A 27539-nucleotide genomic window follows, 5' to 3' on the forward strand; every position below is an offset into this window, starting at 1 on the left:
AATGTTTTCTTCTTACATTATCAGGTCAAAGAAGCATGTGCATTGGCCCTGAAGCTTCATTGTACCATTTGTTGCCTTGTATGCACTATCTATAGCAGAATAAATGGGCCAGATCCACAAAGAGCCGGCGTAACGTAAAAATTCCCATTTAAGTTACACTGCCTTAAAATTTCTACCTAAGTGCCCGATCCACAAAGCACTTACCTAGAAATTTTCGGCTGTGTAACTTAAATTCCGCCGGCGCAAGGCGTTCCTATTCAAATGGGGCGATTCCCATTTAAATTAGGCGCGTTCCCGCGCCGGCCATACTGCACATGCTCGTGACGTCATTTTCCCGACGTGCATAGCGCGAAATTACGTTACGCCGAGCTTTGTGGATCGCGTCGGGTCAATAAAGTTGCGTCGGGAAAAAAAAAAGATACGGCGAAAAAAAAAAAAATTAAAACAAAAAAAAAAACGCATCGCTGGACAGAAGGGTCTGCTTTTACAAGGTGTAAACAGTTTACACTTTGTAAAAGCAGCCCTAATTTTACACATGCAACTTAAAACTTACGGTGAAAAAACGAAGCTGAAAAATTTGCATACCCGAGGCGGCATTTCGACGCGAAATGCCCCCAGCGGCGGATGCGGTACTGCATCCTAAGATCCGGCAGTGTAAGTCTCTTACACATGCCGGATCTTCTGTCTATCTCTTGGAAACTGATTCTGTGGATCAGTTCCAAAGATAGAAACAGATACGCCGGCGTATCCCTTTTGAGGATCTGACGCAATATTCTCATTCCAGTGTCAGAAGTTTCTGTTTGTGTTCAAACATGAGGCATGCAGAATAGCACTGCACAGGTTAATGCATGACCTCTATTGTCTGAAAACGGACATTTTCTTGATGAAACTACAGTGGGTTACCGCGATATTGTGTCAAACTCGCTCCCTTTCTCGGCGAGATCGACCACCTACGAGCCCCATCGCGGGAGCCAGCGCCGAGCTGGCTTGCCGCTATGGGGACAAAGCCGTCAAAGAAACGACGGAGATCCGACTTGGATTCCCGCCAATTCTAGCTGCGGCGTTTGGTATGAATCCCGAGAGAGAACTCCACGCCAAATTTTAAATAAAAAAACGGCATGGGTCCCCCCCCTTAATAAGGGGGCCCCCAGATACCGGCCCCCCACCCTAGGTGAATGAATATGGGGTACATTGTACCCCTACCCATTCACCTGGAGGCAAAAGAAAAAGTAAAAGAAAATAAACACACAACACATGGTTTTTAAAGTCATTTATTAGTCAGCTCCGGGGACCCCCTGTCTTCTTTAGCTCTTTTACCAGGGGGGCCTTCTTCTTCCACTCTCCGGGGGTCTTCTCTGCTCTCCGGGGGTCTTCTTCCGCTCTCCGGGGGTCTTCTCCCGCTTTCCGGGGGTCTTCTCCCATCTTCTCGGCTGTCATCTCGGCCCCGGTTCTTCTCCCGCTCGCCTTCCGGTGCCTTCTTCTTCAAGGTTGGCCGCCGATATCTTCGTGTGTTAGCTCGATTACTAGCGGCGGCCAGCCCGCTCTTCTGTGACGTCTTCTTCTCTTCTTCTGCCTTTTTCCGATGTTGACACGACGCTTCTTCCCGCTGATATGCTGGGTGCGCGGTTTGCATCCGATTTATATAGGCCTCTCTTATGATGTCACAGTCCCATCATGCTCTGGTACCTATCCACGTGGGTAGGTTTGGGTAGGTACCGGAGCATGATGGGACTGTGACATCATAAGAGAGGCCTATATAAATCGGATGCAAACTGTGCACTCGGCATATCAGCGGGAAGAAGCATTGTGTCAACATCGGAAGAAGGCAGAAGAAGAGAAGAAGACGTCACAGAAGAGCGGGCTGGCCGCCGCTAGTAATCGAGCTAACACACGAAGATATCGGCGGCCAACCCTGAAGAAGAAGGCACCGGAGAGCCGAGAAGACCCCCGGAGAGTGGAAGAAGAAGACCCCCCCTGGTAAAAGAGCTAAAGAAGACAGGGGGGCCCCTGGAGCTGACTAATAAATTACTTTAAAAACCCTGTGTTGTGTGTTTATTTTCTTTTACACTTTGCCTCCAGGTGAATGGGTAGGGGTATGATGTACCCCATATTCATTCACCTAGGGTGGGGGGCCGGTATCTGGGGGCCCCCTTATTAAGGGGGGCTCCCAGATTCCGATAAGCCCCCCGACAACCAACGGCCAGGGTTGTCGGGAAGAGGCCCTGTCCTTATCAACATGGGGACAGGGTGCTCTGGGCTAGGGGGGCCGCAGTGCGCCCCCCTGCCCAAGAGCACCCAACCCCCCCATGTTGAGGGCATGCAGCCTGGTACGGCTCAGGAGGGGGGGTGCTCGCTCATCCCCACCCCCATTCCTGACTGGCTGGGCAGCGTGCTTCGGATACGGGCCTGGGGGGGGAACCCATGCCGTTTTTTTATTTAAAATTTGGCGTGGAACTCCCTCTCAGGATTCATATCAAACGCCGTAGCTAGAATTTGCGGGAATTCAAGTCGGATCCCCGTCGCTTCTATGATGCGACGGGGTGCGAGATGTCGGCACCCTGTCGCCGAGAATCAGCGCGATGCTGTCGGGCTGGAAACACATTCTCGGCAACAGGTACAGTAGATATCCCACAATCCCTAAGTCTAGCATTGGTGCAAATGAGAGACAAACATTGTGGGCATAGTCCCACAGCAAGGAATATTTTTTTTATTGCCTGGAGTTGGTCTTTAAGGTAAGCCACTTAAACGCCAAATTTCTGCATATCGGTGGCTAATATGGCACAATATCCTACGACTGCTAAAATAAAACTTGTATAACTGAATGTTGGTTTCTTGTAATCTCTTGTACAGGTTGAACTGCATGTGTCTTTTTCCAACTTGAATAACCATATAGCATGACAACTTACATGCTCAGATGGTAGGTAGCTCTGTGGCACGAAGGCACCATATAATACAGTCAGTATGAGGGATTAATGGTCCCATGGTTATTTTCATGTAACAAGTTAACAGAAAGTACAACTTCACTTTAGCAGTAAAAGGAAAGAAAACTGCTTAATTCTGCAAAGTAATTCAGAGCCATATTTACATATAGTTACATAGTTGGTGAGGTTAAAAAAAGACACAAGTAGGCAAATGCGTGTCAGCTCCACAGACGGTCCATTTGCTGAGAGCTCCGCTTCGGCCATCTCTCCCCGCCACCTAACGACTCGGCTTCGTCCAGCCCCGATCCCCAACGACTGCAGAGGTCGCGCAGATCTCCCCAGATGGCAGGGGGCACAGCAAGAAGGGATTTATCCCGCCAACTCGATCCTGGGCCTATAGACACGGCCTCCCCAAAGATGGTGCCTGCCAGAGTCATCACATTCCTGTCGAAAAGGTCCTGCGTGACTCCAAAACTCTGCACTCTTCTTATGTTGTGATCATGCAATAAATTACCTATTTGGATGCTACTTTTTGTCAATCCATGGTGTGCTGGCAAATATAAAAAAAAATCCAGAGACATCAGACATCAGAGGCGCAGAGTCTGACCTAGAGGAATCCACAGCTGACCGGGATGGCCTGGATGCCCGCATGGAGGTGCCATATAATCCCGCAGTGAGTACACAGATGAACTCCCTATTGTCTCTGGCATGACATCCACTGAATTGCTGCTGGGCAGAACCCTTGATGGCCTCCTTCACACCCCTATGGAGGACCTGACACCTCAGGGCCAAAACAGATCAATCTCTAATACTCTACCCTAGTATGAAAAGACAGTCCCATTGCAACAGAAATAAAATACATTTTGTTACTACTTACTCAAAACAATACAATCAAATTGTAGCAGGGACACTTAAAGGGGACTTTAATGACAAAGTAAAGATACATACCAGCGGAGCCTGAGACGTCAGGAGCCACCAGGAGATTGAAAGACACACGCATACGCTGTTACCTTACAGCGGTAAGGTAAGGGGACACCTATACCCTAAGTTGCACGGAGAACCAGCAACCACCTATCAGTAGCACTCCATACCAGAGATTGACTACTAGCACCAGCACCTTCACCCTGATCACTGTGCACACACAGCCATCCATCCAGCTTGCACCTTATGGACATTATCTGCACTGCGTTCTTTTAAAATTTGTTTTTTTTTATTAAATTTTATGGAATTTTAGTGTGAATATTGTAAGGGGTTAGCTCTGTAGCGGGGTGTGTGACCCCTTGGATGGGTTCACCACACACTGAATTTATACAGACAGGCAGTCGAAGACGGTTGAAAACAAAGATTTTGGTTTATTCTTCCATCTTGCTGGAAACAAGTGCAAGCATCAAACAGCATAAACAAAATCAAACATAAAATAAACCCTGGCAACTTTGGGCGTCTACCTTCCACACAGGAACCTATCTATGGAGTCTAGCACAGACTACTGCCGAGTAGACAGTGCTGGTCATACAGCAGAAAAACAATAGTCTTTTGATTTTTATCACACAGAAAAATCAATCCTCTCCTCACCTCCTCAGAAGACTTTCAGTACTGCTGCTCTCCTTACTCACAAAGCCCCGGGAAGCAGCAAATTAGTGGTAATCCTCTAGACTACTTATAGAGGCCTTAATTGCCTCATTTTGAACAGCTGAAGACTTCCAATGCCCTTAGACCTTTTTCTGGCTACATTTTTCAGCCGACGCCTAATAACAATTGGTGTATTGTCTAAACAAGGCAGAAATGTATGTCCCGTCTGTGACAACACCCACAGATTTACCTGACTTCCTGTCACATACCCCCCCTCTTGTTTCAACCCTAGGGTTGGGACACAGGTTTCCAGGCAAGCATGCACTCGGGACAACCCATCTGCATTCCCTATTTTAGCACCGGGGCGATGCGTTACCACAAAACTAAATTCCCGGAGGGCCAGGAACCACCTATTTATTCTCCTATTGGTCTCTTTGTTCTGTGCCATCCACTTCAATGGGGCATGATCCGTCACCAGTTCAAACTGTCTACCCACGAGGTATTACCGGAGAGAATCCAAAGCCCATTTCACCCATGGGATTTGTATTCGTGTCATTAACTCTTGTTTTATTAAATTGATCACAAACAGCAAATTATCATATTCAGTATTCAGGCCCCACAGCTTCACTTTATTGGCTTCATACTGGGCTGTCTTTTTTTGACGGCAAGCTCTGGAAGCCAGCTTGTTTTTCTCCTTACGAGATCGCGGCCTGGCAGTGACAGGAAGCTCCGATACGGGTGTTAGGTCACTGATTACTTTATTCAGTTTACGCAGTTCACCACCAATCTGCAGAAGTTTTCTTGGATTTGGAGTCAGGTCTTCCACATCTGTCCTGCGAGATTTCTTCACAGTGTACTTGCCGTGATGCAGACCATTCTTCTGGTACATATTACTGGGAAGCGTGTCTCTGTCCCATTCAGATGGTCTCAGCATCCCTTCCTGTTGAGAAGGCATTAATTGCTCACTATATTCCCAGAAATACCTTTGCTTTCCTCTTTTCCTTGATGACACGGCAGTTATTCCTTTCAAATCTTCAACAGAATCATTTTCATAACCTGGCTCTGAGAAGGTATCACTGATATCATGTTTGTCATCTTCATTGTCTTCTTCTTCTTCCTCCTCCTCTTCTTCCTGCTGGCCATCTGTCTTGATGGCCGATTCGGTAAGCACCTCTGAGATAAAAAGTGAATAGTTGTGCTCCTCTTTCTTTTGTGAGGGATCAGACACAGAAGCTGAAACAGTAACAGTAGCTTCCACAACCCCAATTGTGGCCACATTCTGCGGAGGACAGAAAAGCTTTTGAGTCTCTATGAAAGGCAAAATGGCACAGCTTCTTCGGGCTATGGAGGGCTCTTCAATTGTCCTTTCCTGCTTTTTGGCTACAGCACCACAAAAACAAGTATTTTCCTTGGCTGCATCTATGGCAACCACTGTGCTTGTTGGTCGGCTTGGAAGTGCTGAGCTGATCTTAACCTTAGCCTTTTTTACATAGTCCTTGCACTCTCCATGGATATTATTTTTTTCATCACAAGGAATATTAGTCTTTGCTACCATTTGGGTACTTGCTGCTGTCTTGGCAGCTTTTTGGGAGCAGTCAGGGGATGGCACTTCGATGACGGGGGCAGTCTTAGATGAACAAACCGGAGCAGCCACCCTTCCCGATGCCACCTCTTTTGTTCCCCATATTTCCAAACTAGTTAGCTTTGTGTCCATGGTCAGATCCTCACAATATGTGTCCCACTGCTCCCAGTGAGGTGTGTGACCCCCTGGATGGGTTCACCACACACTGAATTTATACAGACAGGCAGTCGAAGACGGTTGAAAACAAAGATTTTGGTTTATTTTTCCATCTTGCTGGAAACAAGTGCAAGCATCCAAACAGCATAAACAAAATCAAACATAAAATAAACCCTGGCAACTTTGGGCATCTACCCTCCACACAGGAACCTATCTATGGAGTCTAGCACAGCCTGCTGCTGGGTAGACAGCGCTGGTCATACAGCAGAAAAACAATAGTCTTTTGATTTTTATCACACAGAAAAATCAATCCTCTCCTCACCTCCTCAGAAGACTTTCAGTACTGCTGCTCTCCTTACTCACAAAGCCTCAGGAAGCAGCAAATTAGTGGTAATCCTCTGGACTACTTATAGAGGCCTTAATTGCCTCATTCTGAAATAAAATAACGCCCTTAGACCTTTTTCTGGCTACATTTTTCAGCCAACGCCTAATAACAATTGGTGTATTGTCTAAACAAGGCAGAAATGTATGTCCCGTCTGTGACAACACCCACAGATTTACCTGACTTCCTGTCACAATATATTTATTCATGGTTGCACATGTCACATGATGATGCCATTTTAAAGATTTTATGAGTTTATTCTCACATCTATTTTGTGGTACACTTTTCACAGTATTTGGACACTTTATCAGTCCATTGTTTATACTTTTTCATCCACATCAGTCCCCATGGACATGGCTAATAGAGGTGCGCATTTTCACTGGCCTCACAATTCGATTCAATTACGATTACCATGTCAACGATTCAATTCGATTCCGCGATGCATCAAGATTAGTGCGCACGGTTTTCATTAAAAAAAATTCCAGCAGTCAGGAGAACGATTTTTTATTTTATTTTATCTGTTCTTAAAAAAAAACAACACTCCCTGCATGCAGCAAAGTCTAAACACAGCAGACAACAACTTAGAGAAGTTCCAGCCCCCCCCCCCCCCCAAAAAAAAAATTGAGGAGATGGTCAGAGACTGCAGACATGATACAGGAGACAGTGAGAGACTGCAGACATGATACAGGAGACAGTAAGAGACTGCAGACATGATGCAGGAGACAATGAGAGACTGCAGATGTTCAGAGACTGCAGACATGATACAAGAGATGTTCAGAGACTGCGGACATGATACAAGAGATAATCAGAGACTGCGGACATGATACAAGAGATGATCAGAGACTGCAGACATGATACAAGAGATGATCAGAGACTGCAGACATGATACAATAGATGATCAGAGACTTCGGACATGATACAAGAGATGATCAGAGACTTCGGACATGATACAAGAGATGATCAGAGACTGCGGACATAATGCAAGAGATGTTCAGAGACTGCGGACATGATACAAGAGATGATCAGAGACTGCGCACATGATACAAGAGATGATCAGAGACTGCGGACATGATACAAGAGATGATCAGAGACTGCGGATATAATGCAAGAGATGTTCAGAGACTGCGGACATGATACAAGAGATGATCAGAGACTGCAGACATGATGCGCCAAGTGGCCTGCACTGGGCTCTAATGCGCTGCTGCTGCCATGGAGACAGAGACCAGCGATGTCAATAGCGGTGCAAGGACAGCAACCCTGGTTGTTCACCTACTGGTCCACTGTTGGAGGATTCCCCCATCCACCTGGAATGTGGAGATGGGGGAATTGGATCTTCTTCTTTTTTTTTCAGTGTAATGATCAAACGAAAAAAAAAAAGATCAATATATGGGCTGCATAAGTGGCTTGGTGCTAACTGGATCTTGGAAGAACAGAGTGGGGGAGGGAGACAGGGGAGAGAAAGGGACAGTTCAGTGATCAACATGTAATGAAAAATGCAGTGCTCACTCATTGGAGGGACGAGGCAGGAAGTTCACACAGCTTGGAATCTGTAGCTGCTGGCTGTTCTTCATATCTCCCGCGCACATTTCCCCCCTCTCCCCTCCTCTCTCTCCTTCACAGCTGGACGTCGGGATAGGAGTGGGCGGGCCAGGCAGACACAGGGGGAGAGAGGAGGAGGAGGGGCAGGTGTATGCAATGCATCGTTTCGTCCATTTAGGAGGGGGAGTGAACTTTGCTGGGCTGTGTGTGTGATGAGTGTCAGAGACACTCAACTCAGCTGCAGCCTCCGGGCCCCTGAATGTACAGACTGATTCTCCTGTCCTACGGACTGGAGAAATCAGTCTGTTTTCTCAAATTGTCACAGCGATAATGAGAGGCTGTAAACACTGCATTGCCCCCCACAGTGCAGGATCTCCAGAGACTTTGGCAATACTGATTGTTCAGTCACTCCCACAGATGTGATGAGAGCCAGTGATCTGTCTCGCAGCTCCGTGCGGCTCTGCGCCCGCCAATCGGGGAGATGAGAGGGGTCACTGTCCACGGGTACATATCCTAAGGAGGGGGAGAGACTGGGTGGGGGCAGCATGCTGAGGCTACATCATTGACGGGGAAACGGCATCGGGCTCAACCAGCCGATTGGTGCAAAAATTCACTGCTGTGCGGGGGGGAGGAGCCGAGATGACATCATGCATAATCGATTAACACTGGCTACCACATCGATGCCGAATCGGAAAGGGCATAATCGTGATGCATCGATGCGGCGATCATTTTCAACACCCCTGATGGCTAAGTGCCACTGGATCTTTTCCTTGTGGCACTTGCACATGTAGACAATGAAGAAGACATAGAAAACCCAAAACTGTCACCTCTTTTTTAACAGGTAAATCCTACACTGTTAAACATTTTATTAACTGCAGCTCTAAATCAGTGGTTTATGTAGTGGAATGTAGTGCTTGTCAGATACAGAACATGGGTTGCACCATTCGCCACCTACGAATCAGGGTCTCTGAACTATAATGACACTGTCAATCCAAATGGCAAAAATATTTCAAATGTATCTAAACATTTCAAGACAGTGCATGGAGGTAACCTTGATACTTTTTCTTTCCTTGGTTTAGAACATGTCAAAAGGTCTTCAAGAGGGGGGATACCCATCGCACCCTGCTCTAACGGGAGGTGTGGTGGATACACACGTTAAATACCAGGATGCCGTTGGGTATGAACAATAGGATGGATGTTAGCCTGTTTTTGAAAGGATCTGAAGTATAGCAATCGATGATTTTTTATTGTATATTTTCCACTGTTGCATCAGTAGGACTTTACTGGTTAACATTTAATGTTTCCTGTTTAACCGCTTAACGACCGCCGCATGTACATATACGTCGGCAAAAAGGCACGGACAGACAGAACGACGTGCCCGCACGTCGCTGCCTTTCCGCGGGTCGGGGGTTTCTAGCCACCCCCTCGCGATCGCTCCCCGGAGCTTCACTGTGGCGGCTGCATCGATCAAGTCATCCCTTTTATAGGGAGACTCGATCGATGACGTCAGACCTACAGCCACACCCCCCTACAGTTATAAACACACACTAGGTGAAGCTGAACTCCTTCAGCGTCCCCTGTGGTTAACTCCCAAACTGCAACTGTCATTTTCACAATAAACAATGCAATTTAAATGCATTTTTTGCTGTGAAAATGACAATGGTCCCAAAAATGTGTCAAAATTGTCCGAAGCGTCCGCCATAATGTCGCAGTCACGAAAAAAATTGCCGCCATTAGTAGTAAAAAAAAAAAATAATAAAAATGCAATAAAACTATCCCCTATTTTGTAAACGCTATACATTTTGCGCAAACCAATCGATAAACGCTTATTGCGATTTTTTTTACCAAAAATAGGTATAAGAATACGTATCGGCCTAAACTGAGGAAAAAAAATTATATATGTTTTTGGGGGATTTTTATTATAGCAAAAAGTAAAAAATATTGCATTTTTTTCAAAATTGTCACTCTATTTTTGTTTATAGCGCAAAAAATAAAAACCGCAGAGGTAATAAAATACCACCAAAAGAAAGCTCTATTTGTGGGGAAAAAGGGACGTCAATTTTGTTTGGGAGCCATGTCGCACGACCGCGCAATTGTCAGTTAAAGCGACGCAGTGCCAAATCGCAAAACCTGGCCTGGGCATTTAGCTGCCTAAAGGTTCGTGGCTTAAGTGGTTAAACCCCCTGTTTTGTGTGTGTTTGTTTGGCCCAGGTCTGGTCATCTCCACCTGTAACCAATTAATGGGTTGATTTTTTAATTAAGTGAATTTTGCCCTTCATAGCTCAGAAGGGCTGCTTCCATATATATTCCTGTTTTTAACCACTTCAGCCCTGGAAGATTTTACCCCCTTCCGAACCAGAGAATTTTTTTGCAATTTGGCACTGAGTCGCTTTAGCTGACAATTGCACGGTCATGCGACGTGGCTCCCAAACAAAATTGGCGTCCCTTTTTCCCCACAAATAGAGCTTTTTTTTGGTGGTATTTTATTACCTCTGCGGTTTTTATTTTTTGGGCTATAAACAATAAAAGAGCGCCAATTTGAAAAAAAGCAATATTTTTTACTATAATAAATGTTGCCAATAGGCCGATACGTATTCTGCTACATATTTTTGGTAAAAAATGTGCAATAAGCGTATATTGATTAGTTTGTGCAAGAGTTAGAGCATCTACAAAATAGGGGATACTAGATTTATGGCCTTTTTATTATTATTTTTTTACTAGTAATGGCGGCGATCTGCAATTTTTATCAGGACTGCAACATTATGGCGGACACGCATAAAGGTTGAATGAAGGATGGATGGCCGCACTTCAAAAACCGTACAGGTTGTCTTTTATTAAATGAACAGCAAAAGCATTACCAGATCACAGCAACAGAAACAGGGGACAGCCGACGTTTCGCACAAAATCAGTGCTTATTCATGGCTATGTTCATTTAATAAAAGACAACCTGTATGGTTTTTGGAGTGCGGCCATCCATCCTTCATTCAACCTTTATGCTTGACTAGTGCACCGCCAGCACCCTTGGAATCCTGTACCAGTGCATGACCATATAGTAGACCCACCTGGTGACTTTCTTTCTTCTATTATGGCGGACACATCGGAAATTTTTGACACCATTTTGGGACCATTGTCATTTACACAGCGATCAGTGCTACAAATAGCCATTGATTACTGTTTAATTGACACTGACAGGGAAGGGGTTAACACTAGGGGGCAATCAAGGGGTTAAGTGTGTCCTAGGGAGTGATTCTAACTGTAGGGGGGATGGTCTCACTAGAACATGGCAGACATCACTGCTCCCGATGACAGGGAGCAGTTGCTAGGCAGAACAGCGAAACAGGGTCATGTTGCTAGGCAGAACAGTGAAATGCCTTGTTTACATAGGCATCTCCCCGTCCTGCCTCTCCTTGCCGCAATTGCGGACCACCGGCGAACATCGAGTTCCCTCATTGAGCAAAACGGCGTCCGTCGGGCTCAGTGTGAATGGACCCTAAGACATTACCTGGGTTTAGCCTGGACAAGTTTTTATACAACATATGTCTCTCCTGTCCAAAATTCATAAGGTGACCCTGACACATGTGTGTCACGCAAACCAATGTACCCCTTTCATTTTTAATTATACATTAATAAAGTTACAGCCGGCTGCCAACCTTGAGACTTCCTGAATTCCTCCACAACACATCGGGCCTCTTCCTGAATCTTCCACTCGTTGCTTCTTTTTCCTAAACCAAAATCTCTTAAAGTCTTGAACGCGAAGGTGCGTATTTGTTTCCAACGTTCGCCATTAGAAAAACTAAGACCTGGGGGAATAAAAAGCCTTTTAAGTTATTGGCCAATGCAAACTCATTGCATTGAAGCATAAATTACAATAAGGTTGTATAATCTGTGTTCAATATTCTATAGATTCATCAAAACTATGTCATAGAGTGTCTGCCTTAAGTTCATATAGATGTCTCTCCAAAAAAAAAAAAGTTCACAGTTTTTCCAAATGTAGACCAAAAGCTCCAACACCATCTTCTCTTGCTATGAATTATTTGTAGTGTTTCACTCAAGAAGGTGAGAAATCAATCCAAAAAAAAAAATGCCATATAGTGTAGTGTTTCTAATCCAATTGGTATGTTAAACCATGCGTTTATATTGTGCTTACATCAAAATGATAAAATTATTTCACTGGATCGCAAAATGTGTTTATATATACTGAATTTAGTCAAAAAAGGGGGCTGATGCTGCGCTGTATAGGGTGAGTGGGAAAGGGACTACGTGAATATAACTAGTATTAAGAAATAGTGATCAGTCAATCAAATGTAAAACATGTAAGGCATATGTTAAAACAAATGAAACATATGTAACACTCAAACAAATATAAAGCCAAAATAAATCTAAAAAGATAAAATGCTGAGTGCAATTGTGCAAAAAACATGCATAACGTAAAAAGTCCTCAAATAGAATGTTGTATTCAAAAATCTTCAATATTGCAACAATGTATAAACTTCAGTATTCATGTGCAAACAGCAACAACATAACCTGCCAGTGCTGGTGTAAAGTTGCCAATGTGGATATCGAATAGGAAAGTGCTCCTTTTCCCCTTGTGATTAGTGAGGACAGGGCAGCCATCAGGAATTATGGGGCCCCTTACACAGCTTCAGGCATGGGCCCCCTGGAGCAGAGAAGCGGGTGGGGGGGGGGGGGCTGCTGTGAATTGAGAAGAGGGGGGGCCCTTTGCAAAAAAAAAAAGAAATAAAGAAAAATATATATAAAGAAGGGGGGTAGCCATCCGGGGCCCTGGGGACCTCTGGGCCCTTTAATAATAATAATAAAAAAAAGAAACCTCTGGGGCCTTTAATAAAAAAAAAAATATCTAAAAAAAAAAAATTAACATTTATAAAAAAAAAAAGGGGGGGGGGTTGCCATCCAGGGCCCTGGGGACCTCTGGGCCCTTTCATAAAAGCATAAAAAATAAATATATATAAATAAAAAAATAAACATTTATAACAAATAAAAAAAAGGGGGTTTGCCACATGGGGCCTTGGGGACCTCTGAGCCCTTAAAAAAAAAAAAAAAAAAATATATATATATATATATATATATATATATATATATATATATATAAAAAGAAATAAAATAATATAAAAAAAAAATATATTTTTTTATAAAAAAAGGGGGGTTGCCATACGGGGCCCTGGGGAACTCTGGGCCCTTTATTATTATTAATAATAATAATAATAATAATAATAATAATTATAATAATAAATATATATTATATAAAATAAATAAAAAAATATGCCCCCTGTACCCCTAAAAAAAATTGTCCCTTTAATAAAAAATAAAATTATATTAGAAAAAAATATTTTTTTAATAAAAAATAAATAAAAAAAGGGGGGTTTCCATCCGGGGCCCTGGGGGCCTTCGGCCCCTGGGGACCTCCGGACCTCTAAAAAAAAAAAAAATTGGCCCTTTAATAAAAAATAAAATAAAAATATATTAAAATATATATATATATATATTTTTTTAATAAAAAAAGGGGAGTTGCCATATGAGGCCCTATGGGCCTCCGGGCCCCTTACAGGTGTACTGCCTGTACCCCCCTGATGGCGGCCTTGAGTGAGGATGTCGTTTTATGCAGATTTTTATGCACTTTATTGTGAGTATCCCGATTTGTGTTTTTTTATCAATAAATCTTTTAAACTACTACACTAATAGCGTATGTATCTCCCTTTGAGGATCACTGCTGATATATCAGACAGGGCCCCACAGGGAGACTCTGTTTAGAGACTTAGGTTAAACAGTATCAAGAGACGCCTCACCAGGAAATGGCTGGAGTCTATGCTGCTTGTACCTAGAAAGATCTTTATATGCTGTTACCTTACAGCAGTAAGGTAAGGGGGCATCCTCACTAATCACAAGAAGAAAAGGAGCGTATTCCTATTTGATATCCACGTTGGCAACTTGACACCAGCATGCTCCGGGTGGTGACGACATAAGGGGGCGGGGTAATTATGTCATCACCACCCAGGAGCATGCTGGGACTGTGATGTCATAAGAGGTCTATATAAATTGTTGCGCACCACACACCCGGCATTACAGCGGGAGGGAGCGTCAAGTCAACATCGGAAGAAAAGAAGAGGGAATAAGGCGCCGACGAAGACCGGGCTGGCCGCCGCTAGTAAAAGAACTTCAAAGAAGATAGCGGTGATTAGCCCCAAAGAAGACCCCCGAAGTCAGAAAAAGACCCCCTAGAGCGGAGAAGTCGCAAGAAGACCCCCGGAGATGACTAATAAATGATTTTAAAAACCTGTGTAGTGTGTTTATTTTTTTGACACTTTTCTTCCAGGTGAATGGGTAGACGTACGATTTACCCCCATACTCATTCACATAGGGTGGGGGGCCGGGATCTGGGGGTACCCTTATTAAAGGGTTGTCGGGAAGGGGCCCTTGTCCTCATCAACATGGGGCAAGGTGCTTTGGGGTGGGGGGTGCAGAGCCCCCCTGCCCCAAAGCACCCACCCCTCCATGTTGAGGGCATGTGGCCTGGTACGGCTCAGGAGGGGGGCACTCACTCGTCCCCACCCCCTTTCCTGACCGGCCGGGTGCTCGGATAAGGGTCTGGTATGGATTTTGGGGGGCCCCACGCTGTTTTTTCACCATGGGGGTTCCCCTTAAAATCTATACCAGACCGAAGGGCCCGGTATGCTCATGAAGGGTGAACCCATGCCGTTTTTTTTTTTTTTTTAACCACTAGAGTACTGGGCCATCGTCAAATGACGGCTCCACGGTGACTCTGAAAACTCAACAGGACGTCATATGAGATGCCAATGCGCGTGCCTGGCGGTCGCGATGTCCACCAGGTACCCGCGATCGGTAACGACAGAGCAGGGACGTGGAGCTCTGTGTGTAAACACAGAGCTCCACGTCCTGTCAGGGGAGAGAGGAGACCGATCTGTGTCCCTTGTACATAGGGACATAGATCGGTCACCTCCCCCAGTCACCCCCCTTCCCCCACAGTTAGAACACAATACAGGTATACATATTAACCCCTCCCTCACCCCCTAGTGTTAACCCCTTGAATGCCAGTCACATTTATACAGTAATTAGTGCATTTTTATCGCATTAATCGCTGTATAAATGTGAATGGCGCCAAAAACGTGTCAAAAGTGTCCGATGTGTTCGCCGCAATGTCACGGTGACAGTAAAAAAATCGCAAATCGCCGCCAATACTAGTAAAAAAATTAATAAAATAAAAATGCCATAAATCTATCAGCTATTTTGTAAACGCTATAACTTTTGCGCAAACCAATCAATATATGATCATTGCGATTTTTTTTACCAAAAATATGTAGAAGAATACGTATCGGCCTAAACTGAGGGAAAAAAACGTTTTTTTTTTTAAAATTGTGATATTTATTAAATAAAAAAGTAAAAAATAGTGTTTTTTTTTTTTAAATTGTCACTCTTCTTTTGTTTATAGCGCAAAAAATAAAAACCGCAGAGGTGATCAAATACCACCAAAAGAAAGCTCTATTTGTGGGAACAAAATGATAAAAAAAATTGTTTGGGTACAGTGTAGCACGACCGCGCAATTGTCATTCAAAGTGCGACAGTGCTGAAAGCTGAAAATTGGCTTGGGCAGGAAGGGGCGTAAGTGCCCGGTATGGAAGTGGTTAATTGGCGTGGAGTTCCCCTTCATGCACAAGTCATGTACAAGTTGCATGCCAAAGTCGGATCTGTTAATACGGAATCCGACTTTGATCCGACTTCAGAAAAAAGTAATGCAGGAACTACTTTGAAGTCGGCACAACTTAAAGTCCTGCCAATATGAATGGTAATCATTGAAAATCATGAAGAATGACTTGTCATATGATTTTGCCATCCAAAATCGTGCTACAAGTGTGAAAGGGGACTAAATAATTTCTTTGACTCATGGTTAGTGTTTGGCATGGTACAGTTCAACTACCTTTTCCCGCAAATACTTTAACAATTCTTTTGCTTTCCCAATGACTCAGAATCCAGAAACATCAGTGCAGCACTGGATGAAAGATGCAAGGGTCTGTCAGGAATCCAGAAACTCAATGACCTTTTATACACACACACTAATTACAAGCAAACAGATCACAGGTGAGTATGGTTAGCTTTAATAGCCATTCAAACCCCTTTGTGTCAGCTTGTGTGCATGTTATCGTGCCAAAATCACATGTAAACTTTTGATCAGGGTCATTTGGGTAGTTTCTGTTGCCATTATGATTTAAAAATAGTAAACACACTTCATTCATAATAAATGGATTCAGCCAAACACTAACCATGAGTGAAAGAAAAGTTTTTGTGTTATAATTCATATTCTCTGAAAAATGGCTAATGCCGCTTACACACGATCGGAATTTCCGATGAAAAAAGTCAGATGATAAAAAAAAACACAATAGGAAATTCTTATCATCTGTGTGCAACTCCAACGGAGAAAAAAAAATTCCATCGGATTTTAGGCCATTGGAAATTTCGATCGTGTGTACGGGGCATTAGAAATCATAAATTCTGCCAGGGTATGTAAAGTTATGAGCACAACTGTAGTTATGCGCAGTATTATTACTGCGCCACACATTAAAATAAATGCTATTCACAAAAGTGTGATTCCACTGTGTAAGTATTGGTGCATCAATTACTCTATATACCTTAGCCAATGTAAGATTAACAATAGACCATTGATTAATTCACTCTGATCGGAATTTCATGCTCTTGCATCCAAAATAATGCATGGTTTATTAACATGCATACTCCAGTGCCATAACCAATTATGAAACAGTGTCTCCAATCAACAGATCAGCATGTGATCACACCATGCACCTTACCAAAATGCTATTCAGTAAGCTTTTTATGGGTAAAGTTGTAACATCAGCACACCTGTAGGGTTGAGCGAACCCGAACTGTAAAGTTCGGGTTCGGTACGGACTTTTGGGTTATTTGTACCCGGACCCGAACCCGAACAATTTGCTGTAAGTTCGGGTTCGGGTCCGGTATTTGGCAATGTAATGGCGGGCTGCAGGGCAACCAATCACCATTTGTTTTACTCCTGTGACTAAGAAGCCATCACAGCCATGCCTACTAATGGCATGGCTGTGATTGGCCAGTGCAGCATGTGACCCAGACTCTATATAAGCTAGAGGGACATAGCACAGCTCGTCACTCTGCTTTAGATAGGGTAGGGAAAGGCTGCTGCTGATCTGATCTGAGGGAGAGAATTAGATAGGAGTCAGACTGTCCTGCTACAGAAATCATATTACACCAGCACTGCATATGTTCCTGTGAGATACTCTGCATTAGATACTTTAGGGAAAGGTTCCAGATTGTTCTTATAGGGAGAGAAATATATAGGAGTCAGTCCTGCTTCACAAATCAAATTGCAGCAGCATTGCATATGTTCCTGTGAGATACTCTGCATATTACACCAGCACTGCATATGTTCCTGTGAGATACTCTGCATATTACACCAGCACTGCATATGTTCCTGTGAGATACTCTGCATATTGCAGCAGCACTGCATATGTTCCAGTGAGATAGTCTGCATTAGATACTTTAGGAAAAGGTTCCAGATTGTTCTTATAGAGAGGGAAATATATAGGAGTCAGTCCTGCTTCACAAATCAAATTGCAGCACCACTGCATATGTTCCTGTGAGATACTCTGCATATTGCAGCAGCACTGCATATGTTCCTGTGAGATACTCTGCATATTGCAGCAGCACTGCATATGTTCCAGTGAGATACTCTGCATTGGATACTTTAGGGAAAGGTTCCAGATTGTTCTTATAGGGAGAGAAATATATAGGAGTCAGTCCTGCTTCACAAATCATATTGCAGCAGCACTGCATATGTTCCTGTGAGATACTCTGCATATTTCAGCAGCACTGCATATGTTACTGTGAGATACACCCTTTATATACTTTTCTTCTATTGTGCTATTCAAAAAAAATCCATTTAGGGAAAAAAATTAAATTTTGCAGTGTTTCTTCCAGTGTTTGCAGTGTTTCCTCCATATCTGTACGTGTGAGATAAACACTTTAGCTAGTGTTCTTCTATTGTTCTATTCAAAAAACACCCATTTAGGGCAAAAAAATATATTTTACAGTCTTTCCTCCAGTGTTTGCAGTCTTGCCTGCATATCTGTACATGTGAGATACACACTTAACATACTGTTTTCTATTGTGCTGTTCAAAAAAAAAAATTTTTGGGCAAATAATTTATTTTTTGGTGCGTTTACTGCATATCTGTAGGTGTGAGATAAACACTTTGGCCCGGATTCAGATAGGAGATACGACGGCATATCTCCTGATACACCGTCATATCTCTGAGTGTGGGCCGTGGTATTTATGCGCCTGATTCAGAGAATCAGTTACGCATAGATTTCCCTAAGATCCGACTGGTGTAAGTGTCGTATGGTGTACACCGTCGTATCTTAGGCTGCATATTCACGCTGGCCACTAGGTTGGCGCTTCCGTATAGTTACGCAAGGAATATGCAAATGAGCTAGATACGCCAATTCAGAAACGTACATCCCGCCGGCGCATTTTTTTACGTTGTTTACGTTAGGCTTTTTTCGGGCGTATAGTTACCCCTGCTATATGAGGCGTAGCTAATGTTAAGTATGGCCGTCGTTCCCGCACCGAGTTTTGAATTTTTTACATTGTTTGCGTAAGTCGTTCGCGAATACGGCTGTACGTCATTTACTCTCACGTTGAATCCAATACGTCCTTGTGCCGTAATTTGGAGCAATGCACACTGGGATATTTTACAGACGGTGCATGCGCCGTTCAAAAAAAAACTTCAAAAACGCGGGGTCAAGTTGAATTTTAATAAAACACGCCCCCAACATCCACATTTGAATTAGGCGGGCTTACGCCGCCACACATACATTACGCCACCGTAACTAAGGGCGCAAGTTCTTTCTGAATACAGAACTTGCGCCCAAAGTTACAGCGGCGTAACGTATCATATCTTTCTGAATCCAGCCCTTTAGCTAGTGTTCTTCTATTGTTCTATTCAAAAAACACCCATTTAGGGCAAAAAAATATATTTTACAGTTTTTCCTCCAGTGTTTGCAGTCTTGCCTGCATATCTGTACATGTGAGATACAGACTTTACATACTGTTTTCTATTGTGCTATTCCAAAAAAAAAATATTTGGGGCAAATAATTATTTTTTTGGTGTGTTTCCTGCATATCTGTCGGTGTGAGATAAACACTTTAGCTAGTATTCTTCTATTGTTCTATTCAAAAAACACCCATTTAGGGCAAGATCCTACATTTGAGAAATACGAGGAGAACGTCAAATAAGGGACGTGGCCATGGTCGTGGTGCTGCTGGTGGAGCTCCTGTTGCAGGGAGAGGACGAACCCGAACCCCATTGGAGTCAATGGGGACCCAGACTTTTGACTACAAAAATGTCTCTAAAAAACTAAGGGAACGGGCTGGAGGGCTGCAAATTGCAGCAAAATGGCGGGAAGAGCATGGCAAGTACTCTGGAAATAAATGTGGATAGGGAAATAACTTAAAATAACATAAAAAAATTAAAAATAAAAAATATAATGATTTTTGACCTTTGAGGACGAGGTCCATACAGTTTTGTTCAAAATTATTGAACCCCCCAATGCTGTAAAGGGTTTTAGGGAATTTAGTGTACATTTGCAATTGTATTCAGAATGAAATCCTACAAGGACTTAATAAAGAACCATATGCAACTAATATGACATCAATTGGTTTTGTAATACAGTAGTAAATGCAAAATTCAAGGCAATGGGCACAAAATATTTCAGCAAACTCTCCCTGACTATGTACTTGACAGAAACACAGTATATCACAGGTGCACAGGTAGTGTGGCAGGTGTAGTGCTGTTGAAATACTTAGTCACCTATAGAGTGCTGACTGCCACCATAGAAAAAATATTTCAGCAAACTCTCCCTGACTATGTACTTGACAGAAACACAGTATATCACAGGTGCACAGGTGGTGTGGCAGGTGTACTGCTGTTGAAATATTCAGAGTCACCTATAGATTGCAAACTGCCCCTATAGTTGAACAAACTTCCTAAACTATATGAAGCACAGCAGATGTCACAGGAATAGAGTGCTTGTTGATATTTCTGGAGCAACATATACCTAAAACTGTCCCTATGATTCAGCAACCTTTCCCTCACATAAGTGAAGCAGTGACAACGAGCCAGATGCCATAAGATGATGCAGATATCAAAGAAATAAAGTGTGCTTCTTGATATTTCTGGAGCAGTATAACAGCATAGACCTAACACTTTCCCTGAGCAGATTCAGCAACCTTTCCCTTCACATAAGTGAAATACAGTGAAAACGAGCCAGATACACCTAAGACTTTCCCTAAGCAGCAGATTCCAGCAGCCGTTCCCTATCTAGAGTGAAGCAGAGTGACGATCTGTGCTGTGTGCCTCTATCTAATATAGAGGCACGTCACATGATGGGTCACATGCTGCACTGGCCAATCACAGCCATGCCATAAGTAGGCATGGCTGTGATCAGTTCCCAGTCACAGTAGTAACACGAATGGCGATTGGCTGCTGTGCAGTGCGCCAAAACATACCCGAACATCACCTCACCCCCTTGCAAATCAGCCAAGCAGTCTGAGCCCCAAATCATGCAGCAGTCTCTTCTGCTTTTTGATGAGTCTGTTAGCATGGTTTCCCAGGGCCATGCACCTAGCCCTGCCCCAGAAGTGGAAGAGATTGAGTGCACTGATGCCCAACCACTTATGTTTCAAGATGAGTACATGGGGGGACCATCACAGCAGGTCTCGGATGATGATGAAACACAGTTGACAACTGCTGCTGCTTTCGCAATTGTGCAGACCGAAAAGGAGGGCAGTGGTGAAGACTGGGTGGAAGATGATGTGGTGGACGATGAGGTCCTCGACCCCACATGGAATCAACCTCATGCAGGTGACCCATGTAGTTCGGAGGAAGAGGCGGTGGTCGCACAGAGCCACCAGCACAGCAGAAGAGGGATCAAGGTGCCAAAGCGGAGCGTCCCTCCCCTATACAGTACGCCTGCTACTGCCCAAACGCAGCAAGGGACCGAGCACACCAAAGCTAGGTCCAAGGAGTTCCCTAGCATGGCAGTTCTTCACACAATGTGCTGATGACAAGACACGAGTGGTTTGCACGCTGTGCAATCAGAGGCTGAAGCGAGGCATAAACGTTCTCAACCTGAGCACAACCTGCATGACCAGGCATCTAAGTGCAAGGCACGAGCTGCAGTGGAGTAGACACCTCAAAAACCAAGAAAGGTCTCTGGCTCCTCCTGCTTCCTCTTCTGCTTCAATCTCGGGCCTCTCAGCCTCTTTATCCACCTCTGTAGTGACAGTGCCACCTGCCACCCCGCAATTAGAGGACCGGCAAGCAACACTACCACCTGGGTCTCTCATAGTTGAGGTATACCTATGATGACAATTACAGGCCTCTCTCATCTTTTTAAGTGGGAGAACTTACACAATTGGTGGCTGACTAAATACTTTTTTGCCCCACTGTAATCTGACAATTTTAATCAGGACCTCATGAGTTGAGTGAACTGCCCTTTGGGTACGTTGTCCACCCATTTGGAAAGATGGCAGTCTGTTGTAACCAGAATGCAGCCAATTTGGTCCATGCTTTTAAAGTATGTTTTGGTAAACAGTTTATCCTTGTCTATAGAGATGGTGAGGTCTAAAAAATGTACTTCCTATGCATCTTCTGTTTTTGAAATTGTAAGGCCATGCTCACTATCAAAATGTTCAAAAAACATGTTTAAAGATTCCATAGAGCCCTCCCATATTACAAAAATATTTCCTATAAATTGTTTCCATGTTTTAGCCCCTCCCATTTTCTGTCAAAGATTTCTTTCTTTTCCCATTTGGCAATAAATATGTTGGCACATATCAACTCTATGCGAACTTGGCGCCCATTGCAACACTTTTTTTTCGGGATATGATAATTACCACTATACCAGAAATAATTTTTTGACATTCCAAATTCTAAAGCTTGAATAATAAATGTCCTTTGAATTCTTTCCAGGGAACTGTATTTCTTTAAAGCCCACTTAACCGCTTCCACTCAATCATGATGTTTAATATTCGTATATAACGAGTTAACATCAGTAGTTGTTAATATAACATTCGATCTAACTTCCTTTCCCTCAAGCAACCTGATGACATCCTGTCATCATCCTCACTTTTACTTCCCCACAAATGTTACCCCCTTTAGCTGCAGGGACAGCAGCAGGTGCTGTACAAATGTGGCAGACACAATGGTTTGCGTCATGGCCGTGACAGAAATTATACCCCCTGTTGCTTTTAGAGAGTATACCGCCCACTGAGCGTGATCGTTCAAGTGAATGAGGCTGCTCTGCAACCGCTCCACAACTGTGTGCAATCCTTGCGATTGCAGCATGGTAGTCCAGCATTTAGGTGGTAAAACTGGAAGTGAGGAGGCTATCTAGTGCCTCCCCACCTCCTGTCTAATGCTCTCTGAAGAGCATATACGCAGATCATGTTAATGAGACCCTAATGCCACGTACACACGATCAGTCCATCCGATGAGAACGGACCGATGGACCGATGAAGCTAAATGATGGTTCGTCGCGCCTACACACCATCGGTTAAAAAAACGATCGTGTCAGAACGCGGTGACGTAAAACACAACGACGTGCTGAAAAAAACGAAGTTCAATGCTTCCAAGCATGCATCGACTTGATTCTGAGCATGTGTGGATTTTTAACCGATGGTTGTGCCTACTAACGATCATTTTTTTCCCATCGGTTAGGAATCTATTGGTTAAATTTAAAACAAGTTGGCTTTCTTTTAACCGATGGTTAAATAACCGATGGTGCCCACACACGATCGGTTTTGACCGATGAAAACGGTACATCAGACCATTCTCATCGGTTGAACCGATCATGTGTACGCGGCATTAGTCTCAGTCAAGATACACACTTGTATTACAGTTGGCAGAGCCTATGAAAATAGTACAAACAGATGATACAGTATATGGGAACCCTAAAATCCAGAATACTACATTATGCTGTCTTTATCATTAGTATAAGTATTTTTAAAATCCTCACCCTGGTGCAGGAAATGGGGTGTTTTTGTAACCCCTAAAAAAAGAAAATGTTTCTGTCAGGGTTGAAATGCCACCTGCATTCCTATTCTGTTTCTGCCTCAGGCCCCGTACACACGGCCGAGGAACTCGACGTGCCAAACACGTCGAGTTCCTCGTCGAGTTCAGGGATGAAGCCGCCGAGGAGCTCGGCGGGCCGCCTTCTCCCATAGAACAACGAGAAAATAGAGAACATGTTCTCTATTTTCTCGACGAGTTCCTCGGCGGCTCCATCGAGCCAAAAGTGTACAGACGACAGAGTTTCTCGGCAGAATCCGGGTTTGACCGAGTTTCTCGGTGAATTCTGCCGAGAAACTCTGTCGTGTGTACGAGGCCTCACTTGTTACTTAGACAGCAAGTGGACTGAGCAGAAAGTGAAGGGAAGTCTCCTTCATGGGGAAACAGACATTCATCTACTTATTTGAATATAAGACTTTGCTCTTCAGATTTAGGTACAGCGCTCACCATTTGCTGTACCATATTAAGCAATACAATCTGATTGGTGTTCTAAACCTTCTTTCCTAGAGTCTTGCTTCATCTTACAATTTATAAAGGCTCATACCCAGGGATTTTTTTCTCAAACAATAGGTGCTGGAACTCAACCACGACACCCTCCAAAACCCCTCCCTCTACACACACGCTCCAAATCCCATCAAATAGTGAGTGTGGTCAGTCAAATTTCACGAACAGTACACACAGAGTGCAGAGCTGTCACTTGTAAACACAAAATCCGAACTTCTGTGTCTACAAGAGATTGTGGTGAGCAGCCCCCCCCCCAAGGGTCAGAGCCAGAGGTGGTGGAACTGAGTTGCACCAAGTTCCGCCTGTAAAATAGCCCTGCTCATACATGTGAAGGTTCTCATTTATCTAGGTAATGGTATGTATAGAAGTGGAAGTCAAATTCAACTAGACTTGTTCTGTAATGTTGAAGATGTTTCATAGCTTAGGAGACCATATCTTTAGTTCAAGTGTCAACGAGATATCTCAACATTTATATTCACACCTTATAACATCGTAATCCAAAGTGTGAATATGAAAGTTGGAGTATCTCCTTGACACTCATTGAAATTAAAGATGTGGTTGCTAAGCTATGAAACATCTTCACTATTACAGAATACGTCTAGTTGAATATGGCTAACTACTTTTAGATACTGTAAACCACAACTTGGATAAATGAGAACATTCACAGACAAGAGACTTTATAAATTATAAAAGGAACTAGGCTCTAGGAAGGAAGTAGAGATGGGCACGACGGAAGCATTTGTTTATTTTTAAGGTTTATTTAAATTAATAATTTCATGTAGTCATATTCGTTATGTAAGAATGATTAATTTTTCGGAATTTGTTTTGTATATTTGGATTTGTTTAGTATATCTGTTATTTTCTAATCAAATTTGAATTAAATGAATTATAATTCAAAAAAATTCTATTATTTTCTATGTTATTATGTTTATTCTATTCTAGTCAATTTGATACTATTCTGTTTTTTTTTTCTTTTTTTTGTTTGTTTTCTTTTCTTTTCAGCAGCCAAGTAGAAATCATCATCTTTTTTCGCTTTCATACCTTATTGTAATAATTGTAATAATTTTCCATTTCAAATTGAAATTAATTTTACAATGGCAATTCATTTTTGAATTTGAATTCAGATAATTTGTTTCTACATAATTAATTTGTAAAGAATAACATTTATTTATTTTGGATTTATTGAATCTATTGTGCTTTAGAAATTTGGACGCCATCTCCAAAAAACGATTTTTTTTTTTTTTGATTCGTAACAAAATGAATTGCACATTTCAAGACGGAATGCTTAGAACAGAACTCCAGTCAGAATTTTATTGCTAAATAAGGTACAGCAAACAATGAGTCTTTACTTTTTTTTTTTTATTGATTACCCAGTTGCATTAATATACCACATGACTGTTGTCTAGCTATTCACTAGTTGTTAGTTGTAGCTCCCAACTGTCCCTGATTTTGAGGAACTATCCCTGACATGGAACAAAGTCCTATTGTCCTTCTTTCCTCCTAATGTGCCTCTCATTTTGGTTTGATCTATATAATTGTATATAAAATGCACTATTTATCTTTCAGAAAGCGTTTCACAGTGATAAACCTTTCGTCCAATTTCTACAGGTGAAACTCGAAAAATTTGAATATCGTTCAAAGTTCAATTATTTCACTAATGCAACTAAAAAAGTGAAACTTGTGTAGCGGGAATCATCATCCGGCCAGAGCTTCAAGGCAGGTCATCCTTGCTGGACTTATATTTCAAATTGTAAATATGTTGGACATTGTTAGGAAGTTATGCATTGCGGGACTACTAGTAGCAGGAGACACGGACTCCATGGACTCCTCGGAGAAACGGACTACTCCCGCAATGCTTTGCCCCCCCCAGAAGGATGTGACGTCTTACTCAGGCTGGGGGAGGAGGTCATTTAAGGAAGGGGTGTGGCGCCTTTTTCGCTCTATCATGACCAGCCTTCTCTCCTGTGTGGAGCTGCGTACAGAGACAGCTGCCCTGTTAGGCCGGAAGCCTGGGCCTAGATTTACCGGGAGACCAGCTATCCAGACGGAAGCAAGACCCCCCCCCCCCCCCCCCCAGCTCCATTCAGTGTTTCTCGGGGATTGAAGAGGAAGCCCAGCTGACAACCATAGCAGCGGAGCACCCTCATCCGGGATCTGGTGTACCGTGGAGCGACATCTTGCCAGCGTATTTTTCCCTTTCTGAGGAGAAATCCGGTGGGTCGGCCTGTTGGGTGAGAGAGCACCTGCTCAGTTTTTCTGACTCTTTGGTTACCATAGACATCTAGCACATTTCACAGGCCACGGACACATGTTGGCCCATGGCCAAAACTTAAAGGCCTAGTAAAATTGTTCCAGTGTTTCACAAGAGTGATCGATGCGGACGGGCGATCGACCTCACATAACATTCTGTTATAGGATTTTTTCCCTTTAACTATTACCTGTAGATTACAAATATTAACGTGCACCAACCGGCCGCCACATGAACATCAACTAATCTGCAGAACTGCCCACTAGGGGCGCTCGCGAGCATAAACTGACATCTTGAGCGAGTGGTAACATCCTCGGGTCTAGAATAGCCTATTAATTTACACTGATTGCTGATCTTTTTTTGCAAGGGCCCTTGCAGATCAGACTGAGTTATTGCCATTAATTGTGTCTATGTCAAAATTCTATATCTGTTATTTTCTGAGTCTTTATACAGTAAAATTACCCCTTACATTCGAATATATTCACTGTGTGGAGTACATTTTCTTATTTGGCGGAACTGTTCGTCAGGTAATTCACTTTCATTATTGTTATTGTATATTGCATGCCTGTTATTGTGACTTCAGCCCAGCAGGGGTCACAATATCCTATTTACTGGACTTCTGATGTGTCAAGGGAGGGTTCGAGCTAGTTAAAGAGGGGTGAACTGAGCCAAAAGAGAGTAGATCCCAAACCAACCAGCAGCTCCTTCGGGGGTAGTGCTACACTAATATATGAGAGACTCATTACATGCAAAGCAAGATAGTTCAAGCCGTGATTTGTCATAATTGTGATGATTATGGCTTACAGCTCATGAAAACCCCAAATCCATAATCTCCGAAAATTAGAAAATTACATGCAATCAATAAAACGAGGATTGTACATAGAACAGTATTGGACCTCTTAAAAGTATAAGAATGCATATGTATTTAGAACTTGGTTTGGGCCCCTCAATGTGGCATGGCATGGAAGCGATCAGCCTTAGGCCCCATACACACGAGAGGATTTATCCGCAGATACGGTCCAGCGGACCGTTTCCACGGATAAATCCTCTCAAAGATTTCCGCTGATTTCGATGGGATGGAGTGTACACACCATCGCATTGAAATCCGCGCGGAAATCCTCTGCCGATGACGTGTCGCGCCGTCGCCGCGATTATGACGCGGCGACGGGCGCGACGCTGTCATATAAGGAATTCCACGCATGCGTCAATTCATTACGACGCGTGCGGGGAATCCCTTTGGACGAATGGATCCGGTAAGTCTGTACAGACGAGCGGATCCATCCGTTGGAATGGATTCCAGCAGATGGATATGTTGTGCAGCACAGCAAATATCCGATCTGCTGGAATCCATCCCAGAGGAGATTTCTCCGCGGAAACAGATCCGCTGGCGTGTACACACCATAGGATCTATCCGCAGAAACCCATTTGCTGGGATTTATCTGCGGATGGATTCTATCGTGTGTACGGGGCCTTAGGCACTGCTGAGG

At 43.4% G+C, this 27539-nt stretch overlaps 1 protein-coding gene and 1 pseudogene across 1 annotated transcript; both read right to left on the minus strand.

Moving 5' to 3' along the window:
- Positions 1-27539, minus strand: part of LOC120913335 — an 83427-nt pseudogene that overhangs the window by 12656 nt on the left and 43232 nt on the right.
- On the minus strand, positions 4950-6308 carry LOC120913336 (CREB3 regulatory factor-like). Its single transcript, XM_040323206.1, has one exon. The coding sequence runs from the start codon at positions 6202-6204 to the stop codon at positions 4993-4995; it is 1212 nt and encodes a 403-aa protein (XP_040179140.1). The 5' UTR covers positions 6205-6308; the 3' UTR covers positions 4950-4992.

Source organism: Rana temporaria, chromosome 9 (assembly GCF_905171775.1).
Source record: "Rana temporaria chromosome 9, aRanTem1.1, whole genome shotgun sequence".
NCBI lineage: Eukaryota > Metazoa > Chordata > Amphibia > Anura > Ranidae > Rana > Rana temporaria.

What these genes read in the sequence shown, in the direction of transcription:
- LOC120913336 (XM_040323206.1), bottom strand. Translation starts at nt 6,204, where the DNA reads ATGGACACAAAGCTAACTAGTTTGGAAATATGGGGAACAAAAGAGGTG.